The 25,993-nt window shown below is 40.9% G+C and overlaps 2 protein-coding genes across 2 annotated transcripts in view; one reads left to right on the top strand and one right to left on the bottom strand.

Moving 5' to 3' along the window:
• The window catches only part of cpped1 (calcineurin-like phosphoesterase domain containing 1), a 255,753-nt gene that overhangs the window by 84,595 nt on the left and 145,165 nt on the right, over positions 1 to 25,993 (top strand). Inside the window, exon 2 of the mRNA XM_066690132.1 lies at positions 10,290 to 10,389. The gene's annotated coding sequence lies outside the window, so the exon portion shown is untranslated. The remainder of the gene's footprint in view (positions 1 to 10,289; positions 10,390 to 25,993) is intronic.
• shisa9a (shisa family member 9a) overlaps positions 17,721 to 25,993 on the bottom strand; it is a 91,755-nt gene continuing 83,482 nt past the window's right edge. The window contains exon 4 of the mRNA XM_066689777.1: positions 17,721 to 18,315. Within this exon, the coding sequence (XP_066545874.1) occupies positions 17,921 to 18,315 (395 nt within the window). The 3' untranslated portion in view covers positions 17,721 to 17,920. The remainder of the gene's footprint in view (positions 18,316 to 25,993) is intronic.

Here is a 25,993-nt window from a genome sequence, read left to right as displayed (position 1 = left end):
TGGCTGTTCCCAGGGTGTCACTGAAAATTGTGGGCCTTTCAGCTTTCAAGCTCTGCCTATGCAACTTCCTGTCAAAAGTGCATGGAAGGGTCTACATCTGTGCTTGACTTCTCTCTGTAGGTTGGCATTGTCACTTTTGTATATTGCCATGTTTTGTTGTCAGCTGGTCATGTTTTGTTAGAATAGCTATATCTTTCTAATTATACAGGATTTTTCAGGTTTTAAAAACAATTGATAAGAAATGCTGAATTATGAATAGCACTTTACTCCCCCAAATCGCCAGGTGTATGGACCACACAGAGTAAGCCATTGAGCCAACAATGATCCAGTTTTGAAAAAATCAAAGATCAATCATCTACTGTATTTATAGCCAGAGTAGCATGATCGATTGAATGGCCTCCTATTGTGTTTGACTGATATTCTGAGTGCTAGATATGTTTTTGTTTTGTTTCTTCGTTTCTTTGTTGTGGTTGGAAGGAGACGTCGGCTTTACCAAAACCCTGTGGAGTTTTTTAAATGGGTTTTGTTGGTGCTGCTGTTTCATCTGTTAATTTCCTTCCCTGGCACAGTAGTCATAGACTAAATGGTCCTGAAAAATGAGCCCCTGCCCAAACAGCAGGAGGCTTATTGAACAGTATGCAGTGAACGACACTTAATTTAAAACAGATACGAGTGTGGGGAACATGCAAGTGGATTTTGCCAGTACTTAAAAAAATCTCAAAAAGCCAGGAAAGGATGTGAGCATGAGAGCCACTGAAGGGAGAAGAGAAAGTAAAGCCCTGAAAAGTCTAGTTTTCTGCAGCATCATCAGTTACAGAAACTTTTCTCCTGAATGTGTGAGCAGGTCTTCTAACTGCTAACTCCAGCCCAACGCCATTGCCATGGAGGGGAGGAGAGGGGAGGGAGAAGGAGAGGGGGACCAAAAAATACTCCTTCAGTTCAAATGCACCAACTAAATAAAGTCACCGAATTTGATAGTTATCGCTTTCAAGCACAATAGGCAAGGTCGCGTTGAGAATGAAACTACTTAAAGCCATCAGCCATGTTAATTAAAATGTGCAATGATCTTCCATCAAGTGCCACATTCTTCCTCTGTCCCACTTTTCCTCCCCCCCCCACCCATTGTTACACCTCTCCAAATATTCTTGTTAAACTCTCATTGTCCCTGCGTAATGATGTGATTGACATTTCAATGCTCGTCTTGTGAGGGTTTCAGTCCAGCAGGCTGATTTAGGTGCTCAATAGGGGGAAGGTTGAGAGAGACAGGAAAAAATAAAAAGGTTAGACACTTACAGTTTGAGATTTAGCAATTCAAGAACAAGGCTATTTCAGTCAAAGCAGTTTTCTTGCCGTCTCTCATTTGCAGCCCACAACAGTGATACTGCTGTTTACTCCATCATCCAGGGATTAAATGGTTCTATCCCCATAGTAGCTTCAAAGCACCAACCATTCCCCAAAGCTTCATTGCAGATAATAGCAATTACGTGGTATTAAAATTGCTTAAACTCCCAAAATATCAATTAGCAATGACATGAATATTGTTTGTTTTGCATTTTGTTTCCTCCATGATCGCTCTGCAAGACGGGAGCAGCACTATTAAAATGTTAATCTCAGCCTTCCTGCGTGAAGCTCTTAGTCTCGCACATCAAGAACAAAGGGCAAACCTTACAAAACGGCGTTGTTGTTTTCTACCCCCTCTTGTGCGGCACTTGCAGTCTTATTCCTGTGCTGTTTTTGATTAATCTTACATGAGTTCTGATGAACGAATGTGATAAGAGAGCAGTAAATTAGTCAATTGAACCTTAGGTGCCATTAAAGTAATATTTATGCACCGTGTAAACACGCCATGTGAATCTCAATCCCAGATTCACACATAATCCAGAGAGCCATAGACGGCTTTTATTTATTATTTTATAGACTCCTTTATTAAATCCTCACTGGTTTCTCAGCACCAGTAAATATGCTTGGCTGTAGTGTCTCCCAGGTAAGATATTGTTACCTATACTTCTCCTGAGTCATTCAATAAAAAGAAACTTAGTTCAACTGTACATGTGGGTCTTCTTAAAGCAGACAGTGTTATTTCTGTACAACTGGCATGTCAATACAAAGAATGGTCCTTTAGATTGTTTTTTTAGAGTAAAAATATTTGCACTAGCTGTGTAATGATGCCCTTTCTGCGTTTGTATTAACAGGATTTTCTCAAGGCAACATATGTTTAAACGTAAACAGGGCAGGTATTTAAAGATATATAGCATATGGCATAAAACCCTGATCTAGAGTTGTTGCCATGGAAACACAGGAAGAGGTTTCTAAGCAGCCACTACCAGTTCTGTCACCGTGGCAACGTTTGGCTTTCATCCAGTGTTTGGGGTCCTTTTCTTCCTGTTTTCCCGAACAATTAAGTTAGCCACCTGCAGAAGGCAACCTCCTCTTAATAAACTTCCTGAGAAGATTTTTGTTATTTATACTACAATTTATCTTTGAGAACTGGGATAATTTTTATAATTGTTCTGAACAAAGAGGGTATGCTCAACTTCTGTGTCTCACTCTTGTAGTGCAGTACTGTGTGTTGGCCTGATGTTTACTGTGGACATGAGAACTGGTCTCATAATCTATCACTGTGATATGTGACAAAATATATATTTTTATACTGTTTTTTGAACTGCAACTATCTTTAAAGTAGCTTACTCTGCAGCCTACAGCAAATCATTTAACATTTTACTCTCAAAAAATGTCAAACACAGAGACGTGGTGATGGTGATATTCAACAATAAAATGAACATCAAACCTGCATTTAGAATCTTGAGTTCTGAATCGCCATTTTTCCATAGACCTCTAAATGATTTCCTTTTGAGCTCAATGAGATGTGACATCTTATGATTCCAGGGAGTTCTGTCAAAAAAGCAGCAATAAATTATCATAATTTCAGATCACACATTGTCTTTAATTAATGGAGAGCTTTAATCAGCAGCAGTAAGAAGACCAGGGCAGAAAGGTGAGAGAGTGGCTCTCACCAGAGCTGCAGTGCACCCTGGGAGCTCCAGATCAGGGCAGTGATAGTGTTGTTCAGGAAGAGGGAGGCAAAGATTATAATCGGACTGGTGGCATGATTTGTCATAAAACAAATCTTATGAGCTTTGGTTGACAATGAACCATACATACACGGCTCAGAAAATTAAGGGAACGCTTAAATCACACATCAGATCTCGATGAACGAAATATATTAAAGATCAAAATCTTTACTGTACATTGTGTAATTCGTTGAGAACAAAATGACGTAACAACGGTCAATGGAAACCAAAATCACCAACCGATTGAGGGCTGGATTCAAACTCACACCGAAAATCAAAGTAAACAATTGAAATCACAGGCTGTTCCAACTTGTGTGAATTTCATCACGGCAACTCATAATGTGACTCAGTAGTGTGTATGGCCCCCACGTGCCTGTATGCACTCCCGACAATGTCTGGGCATGCTCCTGATGAGACGGCAGATGGTGTCCTGGGGGATCTCCTCCCAGACCTGGATCAGGGCATCAGTGAGCTCCTGGACAGTCTGTGGCACAACTTGACGGCGTTGGATGCACCGATACATAACGTCCCAAAGGTTCTCAGTCAATGGCATCAATGCCTTCGTCATCCAGGAACTGCCTACACACTCTGGCCACATGAGGCCAAGCATTGTCCTGCACCAGGAGGAACCCAGGGCCTACTGCTCCAGCATAAGGTCTGATGATGAGTCTGAGGATTTCATCCCGGTACCTAACAGCAGTCAGGGTACCGTTGGCTAGCACGTGGAGGTCTGTGCGACCCTGCAAGGATATGCCTCCCCAGATCATCACTGACCCACCGCCAAACTGGTCATGCTGGATGATGTTGCAGGCAGCATAACGTTCACCACAGCGTCTCCAGACTCTTTCATGTCTGTCACATGCGCTCAGTGTGAACCTGCTCTCATATGTGAAGAGAACAGCAGACCTGCCAATTCTGGTGTTCTCTGGTGAATGCCAATCGAGCTGCTCGGTGCTGGGCTGTGAGCACAGGTCCCACTAGAGGATCTCGGGCCCTCATGCCACCCTCATGGAGTCTGTTTCTGACAGTTTGGTCAGAAACATGCACACCAGTAGCCCACTGGAGATCATTTTGTAGGGCTCTGGCAGTGCTCCTCCTGTTCCTCCTTGTACAAAGGAGCAGATACTGGTCCTGCTTCTGGGTTGATGCCCTTCTGCGGCCCTGTCCAGCTCTCCTCGTGTAAAGGCCCGTCTCTTGGTATCTCCTCCATGTTCTTGAGACTGTACTGGGAGACACAGCAAACCTTCTTGCAACGGCACGTATGGATGTGCCATCCTGGAGGAGCTGGACTACCTGTGCAACCTGAATGGGCTACAGGTATCGCCTCATGCTACCAGTAGTGACAAGGACACTAGCAAAATGCAAAACTAGAGAATAATCAGTCAGGAAGGAGAGAGCAATTGTCTGTGGCCACCACCTGCAAAACCATTCCCTTTTTGGGGGTTGTCTTGCTGTTGCCTCTCCAGTGCACCTGTTGTCACTTTCATTTGCACCAAAACAGGTGACATTGATTCACAATCACTTAGACTTCCTAACTGGACAGATTGATATCCCTGAAGTTTAATTGATTTGGTGTTATACTGTGATGATTACCTGTTCCATAATTTTTTTTGAGCAGTGTACTTTACCATACATATTTGCAGATTGTCTAAAGTTACCCTGTGTGCAAGACAGAGCTAGGCTGGGCTAGGAGAGATTGATTGATGTTTGATTTGTCTTTTTGGATTAATCTACTATTATAAGGATAGAGGGAAAAATACAGGAGGGAAACATTTTCCAAAACAGTCTGTGAATAGTCAAGTCTACTGTTGCTACATGCATTTAATTTGCTTATATTAACTGAATGTAGATGGAAATTTGTATTCAGTGGGTGGGTCTGACCTGTCTTCGGGGGGTGGGGGGGGTGGGGGGAAGGGTCTTGTTGCCCACATCAGTCTTTTCTGTAGCTCTTTGCACTGCAGTCAAATCACTAGGAAACTGAATTAGTCTTAAGCACACTTGACTCCAGCCCTGTTTGCTTATTAAGTCAATGCAATGGCACTTCAGATCCTCTCCTTGTTGCTATGCTTTACCTTTGTGCTGGGGAGGCTGGGATTTACAGAAGCATCAGATACCCATTTAAACACTAATGGGTCTGACGAGTGCCTTCTGCTTTCACTTTGCATCCTGATTTCCTATTGCCGGTTACGTTTTATGACCCCCTCCTGCGTGGCCTTTTTGGCATCGGGCTGCCAAGAACAAGTTTTCAACCTCTTGGAATTGTGTGCTTGACCTCTCCCACCTGTCCCTCAATTCCACGCTCGCTTCACAAAAGCCAGGACGAAAGATAGCAGCACGACTGCATGAACAAGAAGGGTACAGTGCCATGGCTTTCAATCACATCACATTGAATCTTGCATCTTAAAACCATTCAGTGGTAATATGCAGCATCTGGTGCCAAGAGGTGTCTCTGCATTGTATTTTAACTGCCTTTTTGGCAGTGAATTGTAAAAACGTTGTGTTTACTTTGCAATTACCAGCATTGCATTCCAATTTTTAAAATTAAATTACTAACCAATTGCTTGTCTGTTTGGTTAACTCTAATTGCCCACAGTCCTACACCACTGAAAAAATTGGAAAGGTTATGCTGATTGTCTTTGAGCCGGGATTTTACATTAGCAGTGTCTAAAGATGAGCAGAATACAGAATGTAGAAGTTCTTTTTTTGGATAAAGGAAGAGACTGAGGGTATGAAGTATGAGGGAGCAGCTTGGTGAAGGGAATAGGGTTTAAGGACTCATTTTATCAAGTGTGCAGTGTATAACCTTATTTACCTCTGTAGTATAACCTGCATATTCCTGGCTTTTTACTTCTGAGCTTTTAAAGATGGGAGATCGGTTTACTTTGGTGTGAGACTTCTGATGAAGTGACAGCTCCTTGTTAAGAGAGTTTGTCTCAGCAATCAGTGTCCATTGCCAGCTGGCTACATCAATAGGCTAATCCTCCAATGGACAGGAAGAGGAAATTAGTTCCCAAAAATGGCACTTCCTCATGTAATTACTTGAAGTTATTTAGGCATATTGAGCTCTTGCTTCTTTGTGAAGTAATTTTGACCACTCCTGTAGACCTCCAGTTGATAACAAATCCATTCAGAGTATCTACAACTGTGGTTGGTGCACCCCTGGTGGCCTGTTTTCTTGGTTACATAGGTAAGAAGAGGAGAGAAGCAGCTGAATTTATAGTTTCTATTGCAAACCTGCACCAACAGATAGAAAAATAATATTATAAACTGAAGAAATAATTGCAAGTGGAAAACAACATAATTGTGTGTTTTACAGGAATGGAGTTGGAGTTAGGTGTGAGTTAGGGTTCTCTAAACCTGTTGTAGAAGGAGTAACCAAATTATGATCAGGGTTAATTAGGGGTACAGGTGGAGGTGGAAATATTCTTACAGTTACATTTTGCATTAGAAATATTTTTGCTGAGGCTTGGGTCAGGGTCGAAATCCCTAGTAAATGTAGGGTTGAGTTTGTTGTCCTGCATTTACTAAGACACTAGATTAGAAGTTTCTAAAAAGATATAGATTCACATATTATTCATTAGGTTCAAGGTCTGTGGCTATTATTAGGACGTATAATGGGGTAGTATTCTTATTGATCTAATACTGCATACAACTTCATGCCATGTTGTGTTTACAACATATGTGAACATACAGTAAACCATATATAACTTAAGGTTTACAAAGTTTACCCAGGTTGTAAACATTTATGTAAACCATCATTTCACAAATGGTTCAATTAGGGTTGTAAACTGCAGTAGATTAAGAGAGCATGATGTATCCATATCTCCTTTCGCTGAAGTTGTTCCACTGAAACTAAGCAGTAATACAAAGGTTATTTAAGTGGAAAAAGAAATGTATGAACTGAACTATGCACTTTTTTTTTTACATTTATAAAATTTGCCAGTTCAGTTTGTACATTTATGATGCGTTCTTTCCACTGCAATAAACTGTATTACTGCTTAGTTTCAGTGAAACAACTTCAGTAAAAGGGGTTATCTCTAAGTCTGTGTAATTGTTGCAGAACATTTACAAAATATACAGTTCATATTGGTTGCAAATTACAAACATACTGCATAATATATAAAACCATTTGGAAACTAAACATTTTGCAGGTGAGTAAACAAAAAATAAAGTAAGCAAACAAACATTTTGCAACGTGTTAACTTTTCATTAAAATATGCCTGCATATCTCCGCTATGTTTACAACCCTAACTTAACCATTTGTGAAATGATGATTTACATAACTAATTACAAACTGTGTAGACTTTGTAAACCTTAAGTTTAATATGGTTTACTGTGTTCACATATGTTGTATACACAACATTTCATTTAGTGTACTGTAAGGTGTTGCTGACGGACACTGCAAGAGTGCAGTAGACTTCTTTATATGTTGTGGCAATGTTTTCAACCTTCTGTCTGCATGTTTCATGTGATCCTCATTCATCGTCATGGACCTAGTTTTATCATTATGTTGTCTTACTGTGTGGACATGGGGGTGGATTACTTTGAGAACCTTTTGGAGTTCTCTCTGCAAACTCTTAAGTATGTCCCTTTTCATTGTATTGCAGATTATTCACTCTTCACTGGAGTTCTGTGAAGTGAATACAAAAATCAAATAAAATGTGTGCTGTAGCCCTTTGCTTTGTGTTTAGTTGGCCAGTGAGGGGCATTTAGGAGCTACCAAGAATGTGCTAATAAGCATCAACATACTGGTACTGGTTATACTGGAAGTGTTGCATGCATCCTGTGTTTTTGCAGACTACAGGCAAGGGACGCTGGTGCACTTGTCTCAAGACTCAACTTGCCAGCTAGCTTGACTGCAGTTGGCAGGTCTCTCCGGTTACAATTCCAAGGACACATTTACTTGTTGGCAACAGTTCAGCAACTGTGAGGAACATGACTGCTTGAAGGGCACCATTATGAGGGGAAAATGAGACATGATTCAGGGAGGCAATAAGAACAGACAAACCAGACAGGTCTTTACTTAAAGAAGGTGTGTATTCAGTTTTATTGCCACGTAAGAAAGTTTAAATATAGTACAGTGAATATAGAGAGATTACAAATCAACATTCTTCGAGAAAAAACCCCAAACAGTCAATAGGAGAATAAAATAAAATAAATAAAAAGTAGAAGAGAAATTATTATATCAAGACTAGCAGTACTGTAAATGATATGAAACTGACAAATACCAGTCCACATTTTTACCAAAACATAGAGTTACTTGGTTATTCATCCCACAAATGGATAGGGAAGTTTTTTGGAAGGGCTTGGCTTGGATGGGATATGCACTTGAGCAATTGTAACAAACGAGTGGGGAAATACAAGAAAAGCTTAATATTATTTATAGATATATATAGATAGATATGTTTATTTTATATTGTTATCTAATATAAAATCATATTCCAATGGTAACAAAACAAATAAACAAGAAAAATAAAAACAAAAAATATGAAATAGATGTGATTTTGATACTGCATAATTATGACTTTTACTAATGTGATTGGAAGGGATTGAAGGGAAAAGAAAAGCTGGATTGTGAAGATTTTGAATGTTGAATAGTTGTAGTAGCTGTCACCCTTGGCATTTTATGTAGTCTTGCTTGTTCACAAAAATACATTGTAGCTTCACCTGCAATACAAATGATGGATTTCCTGTGAGGTGAGAGAAGTTTGTCATCACCCTTCTGTGTTCTGCCCAGTTATGCGTAGCTGCCAGTTGTCCTGTTTCTTCCAGGATAAAAAAAAACTGAAAACTCTTCCTCAATGTGTAGTGATCTTATCTGTCACTAAACCTTACAAAAAACCTTTCAAAAATAATATATTAAAACTACATTATGACAGGTTTCTATGCACGTATAGGGCTATAATATGAACTATATTGTACCCTAGGCTATGTCAGTAAACAACAGTGGCAAGGAGTTTAGAAAGGTTGGCAAACAGCAGGCCGAGTGATACCAGGGCCTGGTAGTGGGTTCATGTCAGGGATCATTGAATTCTGGTCTGGGGAATGTCAGTCAGACTAGCATTAGTGTCCCCTGCCACATCTAGGGGACTTGTGAGTCGGAGTGCCAAGATCAATATGGCTTGTGTGTCTGTCCTTAGCCTAACACTAAAGCCCTACTTCTTCACTAAAGAGGGGAATGACATGGGAATAGATAAGTCTGAGGTGAAGTATACTCTCAGTGGGAGCATTATAAAAACAGGATGCCTAGTGATTATACATTAGAAAAAGTTATTTAGACGATGTGTCCTGGTATATAGTGCTGTTTCTGCGCACATTGACACCAGACAAAAGTATTGCAGCACGAGCAAAGATTACTCATTTGTGTTTATTATCTACTTAATTAAGTACCTACAGATTTATCTGAGAAACTGTGCCTGCACAAAAAACAGACATAGTCTTTGAGAGAAAAACACACACACACACTATTTATTTTGTATCTAGTTTTATAAGGGCTGGGTTAATATGGACTTAACAAACTCTTCTATTCTCACGTTTAAAACACATCCGCCATCATGTTTTTTGCAGGTGTAGTGAATGGTTTAAGCTTGTATATATATATTGGTAAAAGCCCTTGAAGTCACATTCTGTGTAAGTCTTCCTTTTAAACCATCTATAATTGTTGTATTATTCTTGTATCCAGAAGCGTGCAGTTTTTTTTTCTTCAGATAAAATAACACTACTACCACTAATCAAAAAATAACATAAGTAAATAAAAGTGGAAGTATAATTAACTTTCGCTTGAAGAGATTATTTACAAGTGGTGAGAATGGGAGTATTATTTGGAATGATAATGCTGCCAGCTTCTCCACAGTAAAATCCTTTCACCTTCCTCTTTAATGAAATACCCATAGGACTTCCCAGTAGACTGCAGTTGAAAAGACAGACCCCACATATGAGAATTAAAACATTAAGATAGAAGGATGCATCATTAATCTTATTACACCACCATAATAATGTAATAACACTGTCATAAGCATGTCAGTTCTACCTCAGGAAAACCAGTCAGAGATCTGCTATGCAATTCTATATCTTTTGTTTTCTTTTGATTTAACAACTAGACTGCCCCATTCTGAGCCATAACATAGAGACACATGTGTGCGTAGCTACGTCCAAATTGCTTGAGTAAACAAGTGAAGTACAGTGTTCATGGCTGTGTGTCCATTTGTGTTTCCAAAGGGAAAGAAGTGTGTGGCGCAGTAGAACAGCACTGGCCAGCCCCCCTTCCTCCAGCCTACCCTAAGTCAGGAGAGGCCGGATTTCCTAAGGACAGGATGGGGTGAGTGGCCTTTACTGCTCTATACTTGTCAGAAAAGTGTAATTGAATCTGTGTGAGTGGTGTTTCCAATCCTGGGCATATTTAATCCTTTTTTTTGTTGTTGTTGCCACATCATTGATCAGCAATGCAATACCACCATGAGGTTGATATGTTCAAGAACCCAGCTGTTCATGCATGGATTGGATTCACTGCACACAGAATATCTGTTGAAAATAAATTGCCTTCCTGAACGGGAAGGAAAGAAATAGGGGAAAAAAGGCCATAACACTGTATCAACTGGCTTGACACACAAAACACAGGCCCAACATCCACAAGGATAGGCAGTAATAAAGTAAATGACCCTGTGTCAAAAGTGTTGGAAGAGGTAGCTGGCCTAGCAGGTTACCTTTGTTCACAGTATTGCTTGTATTTTGCCAAATTCCTGCTATCCTTAGTCTATTGACAGTTTGTGCAGAGGGATTCAAAGATTTAATCAGATTTTTATGGTTTAGTTTTCATGCTGACATGTTCAACCTGAAATCTCAAAATAAAGTGATTCTTTATTTCTTTATTTTCAGCTGTTGTTTTTGAGTTGTCCAGTATTGAAGTATCTAGCAGGCCAAGACAGCTGGAAAGCTGATCTCAGGCAAATCTAGCCAGCTAGGCTCTCAATAGGGATCAAAATACAAATGCAATCCACAAACTGTACCATGATAAGGGAACAAGTGCAGGGATTAGATATGAGCAGATTGTTATCCTAATTTTAATTGGGTACGGAGTGTTAGAAAAATAATAATATGAATATTTAATTTAATGCTGAATATTTAATTAATGTCTTATTTTTTTAATATAAATTAATAGATTTTCTTCCAAATTCCTTTTTCACCACAAAAGTGATAAAGGGAAAAGATTTATGATGGCCCATCTTAAAATAGGTTCAGTCTCTGTGCTGTGTGATAAAGCAGTCCAAAAACATAGTATGATAGCGTTTCAAAGGGGGGCTGAAGTTAAAACGTTTATTTATTTATATTTGTATTGAATTGTACCAGTGCTTTCCTCCTAGCCATAGAGAAGATACATTTTCTTTTCAAGTGCAGACTATATTGGCCAGATGAGGTTATCTGCAGAAAAGTGCTAGGCAAGGTTTTTATTTGTAGGTAAATCATGTTTTGTGTCAGAGTTGTGTGGTTCTTATGGCTGCATTGTGATACATTTCAGTGAGGGCTGTGGTAATGCACTTGAAAGGCCATAGGTTTTCATTTTGCAGTGAAATTTCATGATTGCATATCAACTGACTTGACTTTTAAAGCATCTCGCAGTGATAAAGTGGATGGAAAGAGGAAAAAATGACATCTCTATTTCTGTCAAGCTGCCTTCTAGCAACGTTCTAAGAAGTGATAGAATACATTCTGGATGATTTATCTCTTTCTCTGTTTCTCTATGTGTATGCATGTTTTATTTCCTGATCTCTGGTGCTCATGTTCACAGGTTATCTTAAGATCACTACCACTTCAATAGTTATGGCATATAAACTGGAGAGGAGATGCATGCAGTTGGCAAAGAAATGTTTTTCAGCAGGCACCTGTCTTAGCGACAGCAAACATTTGCTCAGCCGTGCTGCAGCGCTCTCCCCGGCCTGGCTCTTAGACTTGTGGGACGAATGCTGTGGCAGTAATAACAGACGGGGACAAGCAAGATGAAATAACAATTTCTCCTGAAAGGTCAGTCTGGCCTCTTCTTAATGCAAGCATCTGGTACAAATTAGGAATTGATTAAGAATCTGCAAGATTTGAAAAGGAAAGCCAGTTCGCTTTCTGGTACATGGGCTGACATGGGCATCGAGTTAGCATTTTGGACAGGCAGATTAACTCTTATTACAAGGAGCAAGTGCTTCCACTGCAGATACCATGCTCTTATTCAGTTTAGCATGTCTGGTGGAGCAGTATAAGCACCAATCACTGGGAGCTGGGGCAGTAGGACTGTAGGCAGCACAGAGAAAACTGCCGCCAGGTGCTGAACAATGCTTATATCAGAAAACAAACCATTATCATCACAATATTGATGCTTAGTACTATTTGATCACTCCTTTGCCAAAGCCCTAGTATGCATAGAAACAGCTGCATTAATGTAGGTGTTTGTTATCGATGCAATTATGTTCCTTTATTAGAATTAGAATGATTTCAACATTATCAAGGAACAAATGGTCCAAGTCTCATCTATAAATGTAAATCAAGGTGAAGTTGTTCACCAGCCTCTCATTGTCATTAGGTGCATTAGTCATTTCCCTCTTACCTCCTCTGAAAACAGATTTCGCTATGAGAGCTGACTCGTCTCCGCTGCAGAAGCCACAAACAAATGCATTATTAGTGGCTTTGAGATTGTATATAAATGGTTTCCTTTCAACCATGTACTGTTAATTTAAGCATTAGCTTAGTCAAACTCAAACACAAAGCATCCCTTGTGGGAGGCTTTGGCAGAATTGCCAACCAGATCCACCGGGGGTAAACTACTAATAGCTGCTGGACTTAAAAACACTTTGCAGTGGCCTTCACTGAGATTTCTATCAATACCTGTTTTTGTTCAGATAAAATATCCTTCTTATCCTTAAGTCTATAGCATATATTCTATGCCGGCAATTCTGTGTTAGTAAATATTGTTTCAGGATTGAAAATGTAATATGTAAAATGTGAAGTGAACTGTAAATCCTAAATATACTCTTTCATTGCTTGAAGAGTCTGAAGAATCCAGAAACATCTGTCATTTTTCTGAAACTTCATATTCAATCTGATGCACTACACAGCCATCACAGAAATAGGCTGGGGGGGGCAGGGGACTTGAGACCCCTAATTAGAAAATAGTCCTTCAATCATAATGGAGCTCTCCATCTTCAGCAGAGCAGGACTCTGATTCCTGGCAGACCCGTGTGGTCCTACCTCTGGAGTAGCACCGCTCATCTGCTGTCTGCTTCCAGCCAACTGCTCGGCAGTGAGTGAGAGCCAGCGGAGAATTAGATTATCTCTCAGACTTGCAATTACGCAAAGGATATGACTAATCAATCAGAAGATGATTTCTCTCCCTCTCCCCATCATTTGAAATGCTTAGAAAAATGGATTCTCCAGAGAGATGGATGGATTTTAGCATTGGTGATGGGACACTTTGTTAGCTGACAGCGATGGTATTAAATCCAGTCGGATGATGATGTGGCTAGAGAAATATGTTTTTGCATTTATTTATTTATTTACTCTTTGAAAATATTTTGCATTCAGAGCACACTATAGAGATAGAGCACATTCAAAATTGTCCTTCTTCTTTCTTGTTGTGTGTGTGTTTTTCTCATGCACTGGAGTGCTCACCAATAACCCAAAATACTGCGCAGAAGACCATTAATGACTGGCTCTCTGAAGTAACCTTTTCCTCTGTGATCTTGTAAACCTGAAGACCTTTCGAGTCAGTAAACATAATAATGATTTCCAATTGAAAAGATAGCAAAGTCCTCCACAGTGGGTGAGTAGCTGTGAACGTCTGTGACTGCGAGAGCATCTGAGACAGTGTACTGGCTCATGCTTCTGCTCGGAGAGGAAGCTGGGCTCTGTGGTGCAGATCTTTTGAACCTGGACTCTTCAGTGACTGTGATCTTTTAAGCTGTGGTGGTCAAGTTGGCCAGTTGCTGCCATTGGGCGGGTTGGGTGTGAACTTAGCTATGGTTTCCTCAGTGTACCACACAATAGTGACCACTTTCTGTTTCTGTTAGTCAGCATCATTATAAGGGCCAACAGCCTTTGTCTATAACTATAACTGCTGTTTGTGCGTTAGATACAACATAAAAAGAAGTGCATGATTTCATACTGCACATTTTGGACAGCACAAGTGTCTCTTCAGTGTTATTGGGATTTAAGTGGGTTAGAGTTTGTGTTATATATGTGTAATAAATGTGTGTATGTGTGTCTATGTGTAGCAGCAGGACGCATTTTAAAATGTTTTGTAGGTTGGTAATGGACAATACAGCATTCAGTATGTTGCTGGAAAAGTCCATAATTATATTTCTTATAAATGGATGGTGTGGGGCTCTTTTTATATTTGCTAGCTCTAAAACCCACATAGTAGCCTCATCCTTCTCTGTGTATTCAGTTCCCTTGGCCTAAAGTCTTGTTTTAAAAATGAAACAACAGCAACAAGAAAATGAAACCGCTTTGAAAAACATCACCGTGGGATTACTGAACGACAGCGGGCACAAACACCAAACAAACAAAATATATCTCAGTTGGCTTCCAGCTTCGAAGGCCCTGTGTGTTACGTGACTGGCCCTGCAATGGGTTTTCTGATTCCGTTCATACCTTTCTGAAGAAAAGTGACTCGCTTAATCTTTCCACTGTGAGGATAAAGCTTCCTGCTGAGCGCCTTTGTGACTAAAATATTCAGCCTTAAAAATGTGTTTTTGTGTCAATAAGAAAGAAAGAAGTTTTTCCTTTTAGAAAGGTAGTTTGTGTGTTTTTTCAGACTACACCTGCTGAGACAGTGAGGTGCTGAAGGCCATTGACGATTCGGGCAGGGTAATAAACTGGTGGCAGTCATTAATTCAGAAGCCACCTCTAAAGCCACTAGTGCTGGCTGAACAGGACTGTTATGCCCAGATGGAAACAGACTGAAACTCGAGCATGATGGCTGAGGAGTGGAGGTGATTTGTGGGCTGGTGTGATTACTGCACTGCTGAAGTTGCTGCTTGAAACGCACTGTATTTTACCAAACGTAATGGGACAAATCCCCCTCTGCCTGTAATGGATTGTACCAGAGGTCATCCAAAGTACACGTTTGTTTGTTTTTTTCTTTGAGAAGAGAACTATAACCCCCATTAACTGTACAGCTAATGTTTCACAAGGGCCTCTGCATGTGTTCGGTTTGACCAGTCCTCCCCGTCTCCTTTGCTCCATAAATATAATTTGTTTTGCAGGATGTTAGTACCAGGCACAGATCAGACACCTCTAGTGACCACAAACAAGCTACCACAATTTTTCAACCAGAAGGGGTTCAGTAAGAAACATTTAGAATGAAACATTGTGTATAGTTCGTAGTGTATAGCAGGCTTTTCATTTAGGAAAATACGGCACTCAGAGGGTGCATCAAATTTGGCTCACCCTGTACAGTGAATCATTCCAGGGCTTCTTACTTAACCTAACACAGTTCACTCAGTGTTATACAGTATCTACTCTGGATTGAATCTCATCATTACAGTTTAATCCTTTCAATTGCATTATTAATTGGACCACAATGGAAGCATGGATTTTTGCGTTCCTACGTTTTCTGAATCTTCATCTCCTTGTTTCCGAAGCTTTGACATGTTTATAAGATATTTATGTGAAAACCTTTAAGCCTTTAACCTTTTGATTAATTATTGTTTATCTTCCTGTCCAAATAAGCAGTGAATGAATGTGTATTGACCTTGATTACACAAAGCAAGGTTGAGATTGTTAATAGGGGGGGCATGGGAGAGTGTTTTGTTGAAGACGAAAACCTGGTATCATTCAATCTATTTCAGTCCTCGAGAATCAGATTCCTTACAAATGCCCACCGCAGTGGCAAGGGCACCTAATGCCAAATCCCTTCAGTGATCACACTCACACACACACACACACACACACACACACACACACACACACACACACACAAAGCAGCTTACTAGAGACCACAGCTTGACACGGCTTATAGATTGCATACATAGAGTAGCATTAGTTAAGAAACAAAAGTAATTCTCAGTCGCCTGGAAAGAAATGTAGAATGCGCCTGTCTTTTTGTAAAATCAAGTTCTACATTATTTTTTTCCCGTACCAGCAGGGAACACTTTTCACAGAGAGTCTCATAAAATCGATGCCATTATACGTACATTTATCCCATCTCGGCACTGCACATTTGCAAAGATTTACCAGCTTCTCTGCCTTTGCTTCTGTTTTTAACCATACCTGCTGACTTTTTCTCCACACTTTCAACTGCTTGTACTTTCATTAAGCAGACTTCTGTGAGGGACTCCTGCCTCTTGCCTAGGAACCTTGCCAGTAACATAATTCTTGCGAACATAGCCTGAAAGAATTCACACTCCAGACAGGCGTCTTTAGATTTACATCGCAGGGTGGATCTGTAGATGGTAATTACAAAATCTCTAGCTGTAAGCAATGGCTGGCAAGTCAACTACAGGGACACAAATGAAAAATTAAGCCAATGTTTTGCGTCCCTCCTCTCTCTCTCCTTTTTTTTGTTCATTATTTTTAAACACAACAGATGGATGCAAAGAAATATCAACCAAAATAAAGGAAAGTTAAATTTTACGAACTCAGTGGAAGTAATACCAATGGACTGCGACAGCTGAGGAACTAGTTCTGAAGAAGTAGTCTATTTTTTGTTTGTTTGATTGTTTTTCTTTTTTTTTCTCCATACAAGACATCAGGAGCCTATTTGTTCAGTAAGTTAACAGTAAAACTCTTTAAAAATACAAGAAAAAGGCACAGCCCAACGTCATAGGGATGAGACCGAGAGATATCGTCTGCCCGTGGCTTTACTATGCTGTTTCTGCACACGCTGATTCTCCAAAGTAATGTCTCTCTCTGATGCTTTCTTTATGTCATCCACCCCCGATATGGGTGAATTATTGTGGTCCACAAAGCTTCAGCGGGCTTTCTGTGCAACTTTATGCCATGGACAAAATCCTCCCCAGCTGAACTCTCCGGAAGAAATGCAGTGACTGCTTTAACTGTGGCCTCAGCCACCAGACGCAACACGGCAGGAAACGTGTCACAATTCCTTAACATCCAACATATCAAACTAGCACTTGGAAAAGGAGCTGCTTTCTTTTTGTCAAGTCCTGCTGATTTGCTCCTAGTAATATCACAGTTCCAAATTCAGGTTCACACTGTGATTATTATAAATGCTTTTTCTCAGCACTTTCATTTGTCACTGTCCATTTGTTCATTGTTGTTTTTTCATTCTTATCCACATCGCCATCACTGTATTGCTCATGTATTTTGATTCCTTCTTCTGTGACAATCCTTTAGGCTTCTGTTATTGTCCTCTTTATGTTTCATTGTAATTATTATTATGATTAAAATTATCATTATTATATTAAAAATGATTATTATCATTAATAATCTTGTAAAGTTTATTTTATAACTTAATTCCCCTCTCTCTCTCTCTCTCTCTCTCTCTCCCTTTCTCTCTCTTCCCCCGTGCACGTTCGCCGCATGCACAATCACATGGAAATCGAGGACAAGCAGACGTCTGCAGGCGCGCTGATTGTGGGGTTTGGAGGGGGTGGGGTGGAGGGGTGTTGGGGATGGGTGGGGTGGGTGGATGATGTCAGGTCTGCTTCAAAGACCATGCCCTTGCCAGAACTTGGAAACATGGGCAAAGCTACCTCCGGGGGCAGAAACATGAATCAACAGCAGCCTTTCCCCACCCCCCTCGTCCCCCAAATCTCCCCGTTCGAAACTCACGCTTCAAGTCTCAGGCTCTCTCTCTCTTTCAGTGCTGGGTTGTGGGGTATGGGTGTCGGGGGGGAAGGGGGCTTTCACACAGTCACCTCTGTCTTGCTGTTGGTCACGAAGTAGGGTTGGGGGGGCAGGTAGTGGTGGCTGCGGGCACTGTGGAGCTCATTGACTTGCTCCACCGTGCAATGCTTCTTGGGCCCATAGGTCTGCCTGCGGCCCATTGTCTCCGTGCCATTCCAGCCCTTCATGGCGCCGGGGTTGGCGATGGTGTTGGAGCTGTAGGCCAAGGGATGTGTTGTGTGCACTTTGCTGCTTTTAGTTTTGTGGCCATTCTGCTTGTTGCAGGCCATCTCGGGGCTGAAGGGCACCCCAGGGTCATGGTCCACACGCATGGGGTGCAGGGGCAGGCTACCCTTGGCAGCCAACTCAGCCAAGTGCCGCCTCTTCGTGTAGAAGTCATCGTTGGCCTTCTCCGCTAGGTGGACACATGCACGCACGTAAACCCAACCACAAGAGAGAGAAAAAAATGCACACAGCACGGACACACAACCACAAGCACATACACACAAGAAGACAAGCAGAGCACGGGAAAAGAAAAAGGGTCACACAGATTAGCAGCAAGAAACAAAAATTGTTCATCTTTCATGCAAAGAAAAAATGTTTCCCTAGCCTGATTTTCCAGAAATGCGCTGCTTAAGAAAATGTTACGGCTTGATCAATAAATGAATTGCCTTTTCTTCAGCTTGTTTCAGATCCTTAAACTCCCTCCCTAAATGGATCAAAAGGGGCTACTGGGAGTCTGTAGGGTAGCTCTTTAAGCTTTTAACACCTGAGGACATCAGGGCGCATCTGAGAGGTCTGTGGTCTCTTTAATATAATCTAACACTATTCCCAATATACCCACTACCCTCCGCAGCGCATCTAAGGGAAGAGACAAGAGGAACTAGCTGGGACAGGGCTGTCTTTCTATGACCAAAGGGTATTCCTACCAGGGTGGGTGCCACAGCCAAGTGGGTAATTCCACTCCGGGGGACAGCTGTGGAGAGCTGGTGAATATTTCATGAGTGCTAACAGAGACACAGAAAATGAGTTCAAAAAAGAAAATTGAAAAAAAACTCATTAGAGCAATAAATTTATCAGAATTATTTTGCCTTTTTTATTATGCTGCGTGGTTACAAAGCAACAGATAGCAAACAAAGAGACAATGGAAATAAATATCAACAGACAATTTAAAATGTTGTTTTGGGGTTTTAAATTAATTTACCTGAGATTTACTTATTAGATTTATTTTTCATTAAGATAAAGAGCAATATGTAGCAGGATTATTAGGACACTGAAGGCAGAAAAAACTTTACTTTTACCGTAGGGCACTGCAATCTAATGAGTTTAAAGACGGTTGAAAACTTTACACAGACGTCTTTACTCCCCTACTTTACTGAACATGTTAATTGAACTCAATGTAATAAGAAAACATCATGGTAAAATTCTGTGCAGTACACTACTTCCATCACTATACCATATAGTGTCCACAGTCGGCTCCTGTACTGGAGGGCCTAATCCTGAAAGATTCTCTTGAAACTATCAACTGTGAATGGGGATCGAGGTGAGCTGCCACATTAAACAGTCGCTCAAGTGAGGAACTTGCAGCATCAAGATCCTGGAGGTTTGGGCTCAAAGGTCCAGGAAGAGCTACAGTACAGTGATCAGTGATTGTTGTCTACATGCTCTCCGCTCCTATCGCTTCCTACACACGCACGGCTCAGTGCTGTGGGGGCTGCCATTTGTGAACGCGTCGTCTCTGATTCACTCTCCCCCTCGCCCACGCTCTCCTCTCCATTTCAGGCGCGGGATTGATATGGGAAAAGGCTGCCTCTTCTCTCCTGACCCAAGCAGCTCCCAGCCCCCCCCCCCCCCCCCCCGCCCTCACTTTGCATACATAACTGGGCAATCCCAGGGATGCAGCCATTACCTAAGACAGGAAGCATGCGAAGGGGAATGGCACAACAACAGGCAGATGCATCATGCAGACAGACAGGCCTAGAAAAAGGGATGTGTGAAGATTTAAGAATATATAGACATTAAATAAATCCTCTCTCTCTCATTCTGTCAGGAAGTGTACATTAAGACAATCGCTCAGCGCTTCTGTTGGTAGATGGTCATGTTAAGTTTAGTTTTGCTCATCACAGCACGACGCTTTTGACATTGACTGTTCCCGCGTTGTGTTGTTGGTTCACAACGGCATGAATACAATAGCTTTCACTGTTGAATATAAGTGTAATACGTGATATATCTGCAAAAGCTGATGAATATAAATGCAGCCAGAACGATTACATATTTTCAATTTGCTTTAATCTGTTGATGCACTGCATTGCATTGAAGCACATTACGTCCACAGTACGAGCCTGGACTAACATCTGGGACTCTACTGATGTATCAGTGTAGTGTTATAGCATATAATTACTAGCTAAACTGGCTGCATGAATCTTATTACCCTGTGGAGTGTTTGTACAATAAATACACCGAAAGGTTTAAATCTTCCTCTCTGCGGCCAGAGATCTGACCACAGCTCCTATCCTGTGGCACTGCTGGAATCCACATTATTTCCCTTTATTTCACCTGCTCTGATACAGTTTTAGCAAACCGTTTACCTGACCCTGAAATGCCAACTTGCAATTTTAGTCTTGGACATTCTGCACATCCCCAGCAATTTTAAGATGTATACAATAGTATTACATTTAACGATTTTCTTATTCCACCCCCCCGCTGTGTTTGATCAACGCAGATAATGAGAATCTGAGAAGCATCTCAGGTGCATTTTACCCCTAAGCTACTAGATAATGTTTCCTTTCTTCAGCACATCCTCAACACTGAGTAAAGCCGGTGTGTAGTGTTGTTTCTCCATGTAATAGCTAGAGCTACGTTTGCAACTCTTAATGATGAAGTATAATCCATTATGGATCTCCGGAATGGCTTGGTCAGTAACAGTCTTGGCTTGGGACTACACAACAGTAGCCCTGTGCCTGGAAGGGCCCCTAGGAGCCCACTATGTTATCGGTGAGAACTGCATTAGTCTGCTGTCACACCTCAGCTCTCCTACTTGCACCGTGGGCTCGTGGAAAATAACAGGGAAACTTGGAAAGCTATTTTGTGCAGAATTTGAATTGTTGTATTTCTTTTGGCATTCCTTGATAAACTTCATTTCAGTGGCAGAGGAGTTTAAACAAGGAAGACTGTTACCAATCAAATTTTCCCCCTGGGGCTTTTGTATTTCCTCCTACCTATGGTAAAGTTGAAACAAAATAAGACATCATCACTGGTTTTGAGAGTCAGTGCTGGAAGTCAGCTGTTATTTAAAAAAATGAGAGACAGTCCCCTCCCCTCCTCTGCCCACCTCTTCCTGGCACCGCAGAAAGAGCATGATTTATAACCAGGTGTGACACCACGCTCCGTTGTACCCCTAATTGAAATATCATCAATTTGTGGCGTTTTTTTGTTCCCCTTGCTTTAATTCCCCAGCAGTCATTTTTAATAAGGTATTTTAATGAGGGCTCCCTGACGGCTCAGACAGTTTGATTGTTTGTGTCCTTTGGCTACAGAGAGCAATGAAAGAGCTGGTGTGTCAGGCCCAAGATATCCACGCTGCTGCTGCTAAACTGGGCTACAGGGATCTCTGTCCAGCACAAGTGGCAGAAGTTCTGGGTCCAGGCTTCTGCTCTGTAATTTAGATACAGCATCGAAACTCCTGATGTATTTATAGCAGGAATACTAACTGAAAACCTGAATTCTGTAAACAAGCATTGCCACATTAGCAGAACAGAGCTGTTTCAGAACCATTATTTATTTTATAATTGACATATACTGCATAGCGAGTCTAACTACAATCCAGTAAAGTTCAGTGTCTGTGCTGCAGGATACCTTTGATCTACTTGAAGACTTCTTACACATTTCCACTTTTCCTTGTGGAATCTGAACGTGTGTAGCATTCAGGCATTTCAAGTTTAATGTTCCCCAATTTAAATGGAGATGAAAGACCCGTTTTCCAAAGGTAAAAACTGGGAAATGCACACTTAGAGGATGGATGGTGGAGGGTTATTTCTTAATTTGTAAATGAGAACAAAACATCAAAAAAATATCTGCTACCACCCACCATAGTATTTAAATGAGTATAGGTCACTTGAATTATTTATTTTAATTTGGATGGAATGCAAGGTGATATTTATGCAATTTTGCTTTTAAATAATTTACATTACTATCAACGAGAAACATACACACATTTAACTGCTGGTAAACAACTCATTAGAATTGCTGGAAGGGCCCCATCTCCCTTGTTGACAATTATTTGGAAAAATGTATGCCAGTCTTATTAAATTGGTAACATACACTGTGTACATGTGTGTGTGTATGTGTGTGTGTGTGTGTGTGTGTGTGTGTGTGTGTGTGTGTGTGTATGTGTGTGTGTGTGTGTGCGTGCGTGTGTGTATATGTGTGTGTGCGTGTGTGTATGTGTGTGTGTGTGTGTGTATGTGTGTGTGTATGTGTGTGTGTGTGTGTGTGTGTGTGTGTGTATGTGTGTGTGTACAGCAACACACACAATGGCAGACTGGCTGAAGGTTGAAGGATATGCCATTTCCAGACAAACCACTTTGCCAGGAACAACAGCTTTAGGGGCAAGCAATGCTAGTTTTCCTAATTTTTGTGATTTCATTTGATCCTGGAGAGGGAGTATGACTGAAGGGAGCAGAGGACATGAGAAGAACAGGCCCACATGCCTTACAGTTTGTCACCATCTGCTTGTGTTAATTAGCTGTCCTTAATTGTAATAGCACGCCCTCAAGTCCAGTTGTGGCACATGTTTTTTCAGCTACATTAAACAGTTAATGTGACAAAAGTTTCCATATTTTTTGCCTCAAAGTCCCTGCCTGAATTTTGATTTATTACGTATTTAAAATTAGTTGAATGCGTCAAGACCAATTCTCTCTCAGTCTACAGAATTGCAAACCATAACCGTCACTAACTTTTGCAGACCTTCAGAATCCGTACAGAGCTCCAACACGGGACTCTTCAATTTCATAGGCAGCTCCTTCCAATATAGCTTAATTTCTTGGAGTTTGATGTCTCTGTTGTAGTCGCCAGAGAACGCTCTCATTTGGAGGAATTTCTCTTTTCTTTGTTTTCCTAATTACTAGAACAGCTCTTCAGTGGTTTAGAAAAAGAGAGGCTTTCAGCTGGCTTCTAACAGCGCTCTAACGTCTCAGTGTGCCGTCTCTCTAATGTACCGAGCTAATTGACAGCTGTCAGCTGACTGGAGGCTTTTAATGAGGTAGACTTTGAAGTCAGATTAGTTGACTCAAGCACCTGCTTTAGTCCATATAAAACAGTTTATTTTCTTGTAGGGAGTCTTTTGAGGTGATTTATGGCACTGGTTGCATTTTTTTACTTATTCTTTTAGTTTGTGTACAGGCTTAAACCACAAAGAAATCTAATCTGTTTTCATTGATTGCTTACCCGTGCTGCCCCATAGAAAGCCTGTGTTTGAACACAGGTGTTTTACATGTGTCTCCCTGATGCCTGTAGCAGCTCATTGTTTAAAGACAGACAAGTATTTCAGAGACTGCATGCTTACCGAGTTTACTTTCTTAAGCGAATATAAATCTTGTTAATCACTCCTCCTCAGGAGCGTGTGAGGGATAGAATGCTGATTGGACACTCACATACGTGCATGGAAGACCCACCATTTATACCCATTCACTTGACTTTGCTATTTTCTGGTGAAAATCTACTAAAAAGCTCAATGCCTTTTTTTGTTAAACAGTGCACTGCCCTACAAAAATGAGATACAGATACCACAGATCGTTCAAGCAGGGGACCTACTCTACTAAAACTTAGAAGGTGGCAAGCCTGTAAATGGAGTTTAATTTTAATTTCAGAATATGATTAGAAAGAGTGGCATCTCCACAGTATCATCTCGAACTCCCCTGCTATGCACTCAATTAATAAACAATGGTGCATACATCTGTGCTTATGACATTCAAAATAATTGGTCCCATGTTTATAGGAAAAGCAAGGGGGAACGATTCCAAATATCTTTAGGCTGATGACCCTGGTAGTTTAGTTTATTAGTTACTGGTATCAGCTTCTCAAAGTCTGGTAGAAATCCAATACTGTGACCTTCCAGAAGTGTTTGGGGACAGGGAAGAGAAGCATTGATTGCCAGGACAGTGGCTTATCTGCTTCCTATTCCTGGAATCCAAACTCCCTGGGATTTTGAAGGGTAGGCAATTACAACTAGGAAATTACAACTAAATAACGTTCAATCTTTGGGTGACTGGGAGTAATTTTGTGTGTGATAAAAAAATTTTTTTCCTCATATTGTTTTGTAAACAGCCTGACCAGATTCAAGAGACTTTTCAAGTGATTCAAGATTCAAGTGTACTTTTTAGTACACTCTGATGTACAGCTGGAAAAATATACATCAATACTGAATGAACGCATTGCATTTGCTTACACTCACCTAAAGGATTATTAGGAACACCATACTAATACTGTGTTTGACCCCCTTTCGCCTTCAGAACTGCCTTAATTCTACGTGGCATTGATTCAACAAGGTGCTGAAAGCATTCTTTAGAAATGTTGGCCCATATTGATAGGATAGCATCTTGCAGTTGATGGAGATTTGTGGGATGCACATCCAGGGCACGAAGCTCCCGTTCCACCACATCCCAAAGATGCTCTATTGGGTTGAGATCTGGTGACTGTGGGGGCCAGTTTAGTACAGTGAACTCATTGTCATGTTCAAGAAACCAATTTGAAATAATTCGACCTTTGTGACATGGTGCATTATCCTGATGGAAGTAGCCATCAGAGGATGGGTACATGGTGGTCATAAAGGGATGGACATGGTCAGAAACAATGCTCAGGTAGGCCGTGGCATTTAAACGATGCCCAAGTGGCACTAAGGGGCCTAAAGTGTGCCAAGAAAACATCCCCCACACCATTACACCACCACCACCAGCCTGCACAGTGGTAACAAGGCATGATGGATCCATTTTCTCATTCTGTTTACACCAAATTCTGACTCTACCATCTGAATGTCTCAACAGAAATCGAGACTCATCAGACCAGGCAACATTTTTCCAGTCTTCAACTGTCCAATTTTGGTGAGCTTGTGCAAATTGTAACCTCTTTTACCTATTTGTAGTGGAGATGAGTGGTACCCGGTGGGGTCTTCTGCTGTTGTAGCCCATCCGCCTCAAGGTTGTACGTGTTGTGGCTTCACAAAGGCTTTGCTGCATACCTCGGTTGTAACGAGTGGTTATTTCAGTCAAAGTTGCTCTTCTATCAGCTTGAATCAGTCGGCCCATTCTCCTCTGACCTCTAGCATCAACAAGGCATTTTCGCCCACAGGACTGCCGCATACTGGATGTTTTTCCCTTTTCACACCATTCTTTGTAAACCCTAGAAATGGTTGTGCGTGAAAATCCCAGTAACTGAGCAGATTGTGAAATACTCAGACCGGCCCGTCTGGCACCAACAACCATGCCACGCTCAAAATTGCTTAAATCACCTTTCTTTCCCATTCAGACATTCAGTTTGGAGTTCAGGAGATTGTCTTGACCAGGACCACACCCCTAAATGCATTGAAGCAACTGCCATGTGATTGGTTGGTTAGATAATTGCATTAATGAGAAATTGAACAGGTGTTCCTAATAATCCTTTAGGTGAGTGTATATTCTATGGAGTGACATTTAGCTGTCACTCAATAACTCATATAAAACATTTAGACCTTTATCAATGATAATTTATACATTTGCCACCTTGTAGGAATCCAGCTGAAGTGTTTCAACTGGGCTTTGGCCTAGTCCAGTTTCTCTTATTCACTTTGTTTGATTAACAAGTCATATTGTCTAAATAAAACCAAAACTATCTTTGATTCTTGAAAGTATGCAATTCAGATTGCAGCCAATCCATTAATCCTGTCTTGTTAAGAGCTTTCTCTTTTGATGCTTCAGAGTAGGGATGGGCATGTCCAGTCCTTGAAAGACAGATTCCTCTGAGTTTTCTATGTAGATTGAATTTAGCAAGTGATTAATACCTTAAAAGGACAGGTGCTATAACAATTTGTCAATATGGTCTGGAGTGGAATGAAAACCAGA

The sequence above is a fragment of the Amia ocellicauda genome, chromosome 17 (assembly GCF_036373705.1).
Source record: "Amia ocellicauda isolate fAmiCal2 chromosome 17, fAmiCal2.hap1, whole genome shotgun sequence".
Lineage (NCBI taxonomy): Eukaryota > Metazoa > Chordata > Actinopteri > Amiiformes > Amiidae > Amia > Amia ocellicauda.
The sequence above is the reverse complement of the archived record's forward strand: the minus strand, read 5'-3'. Positions and strand labels throughout refer to the sequence as shown.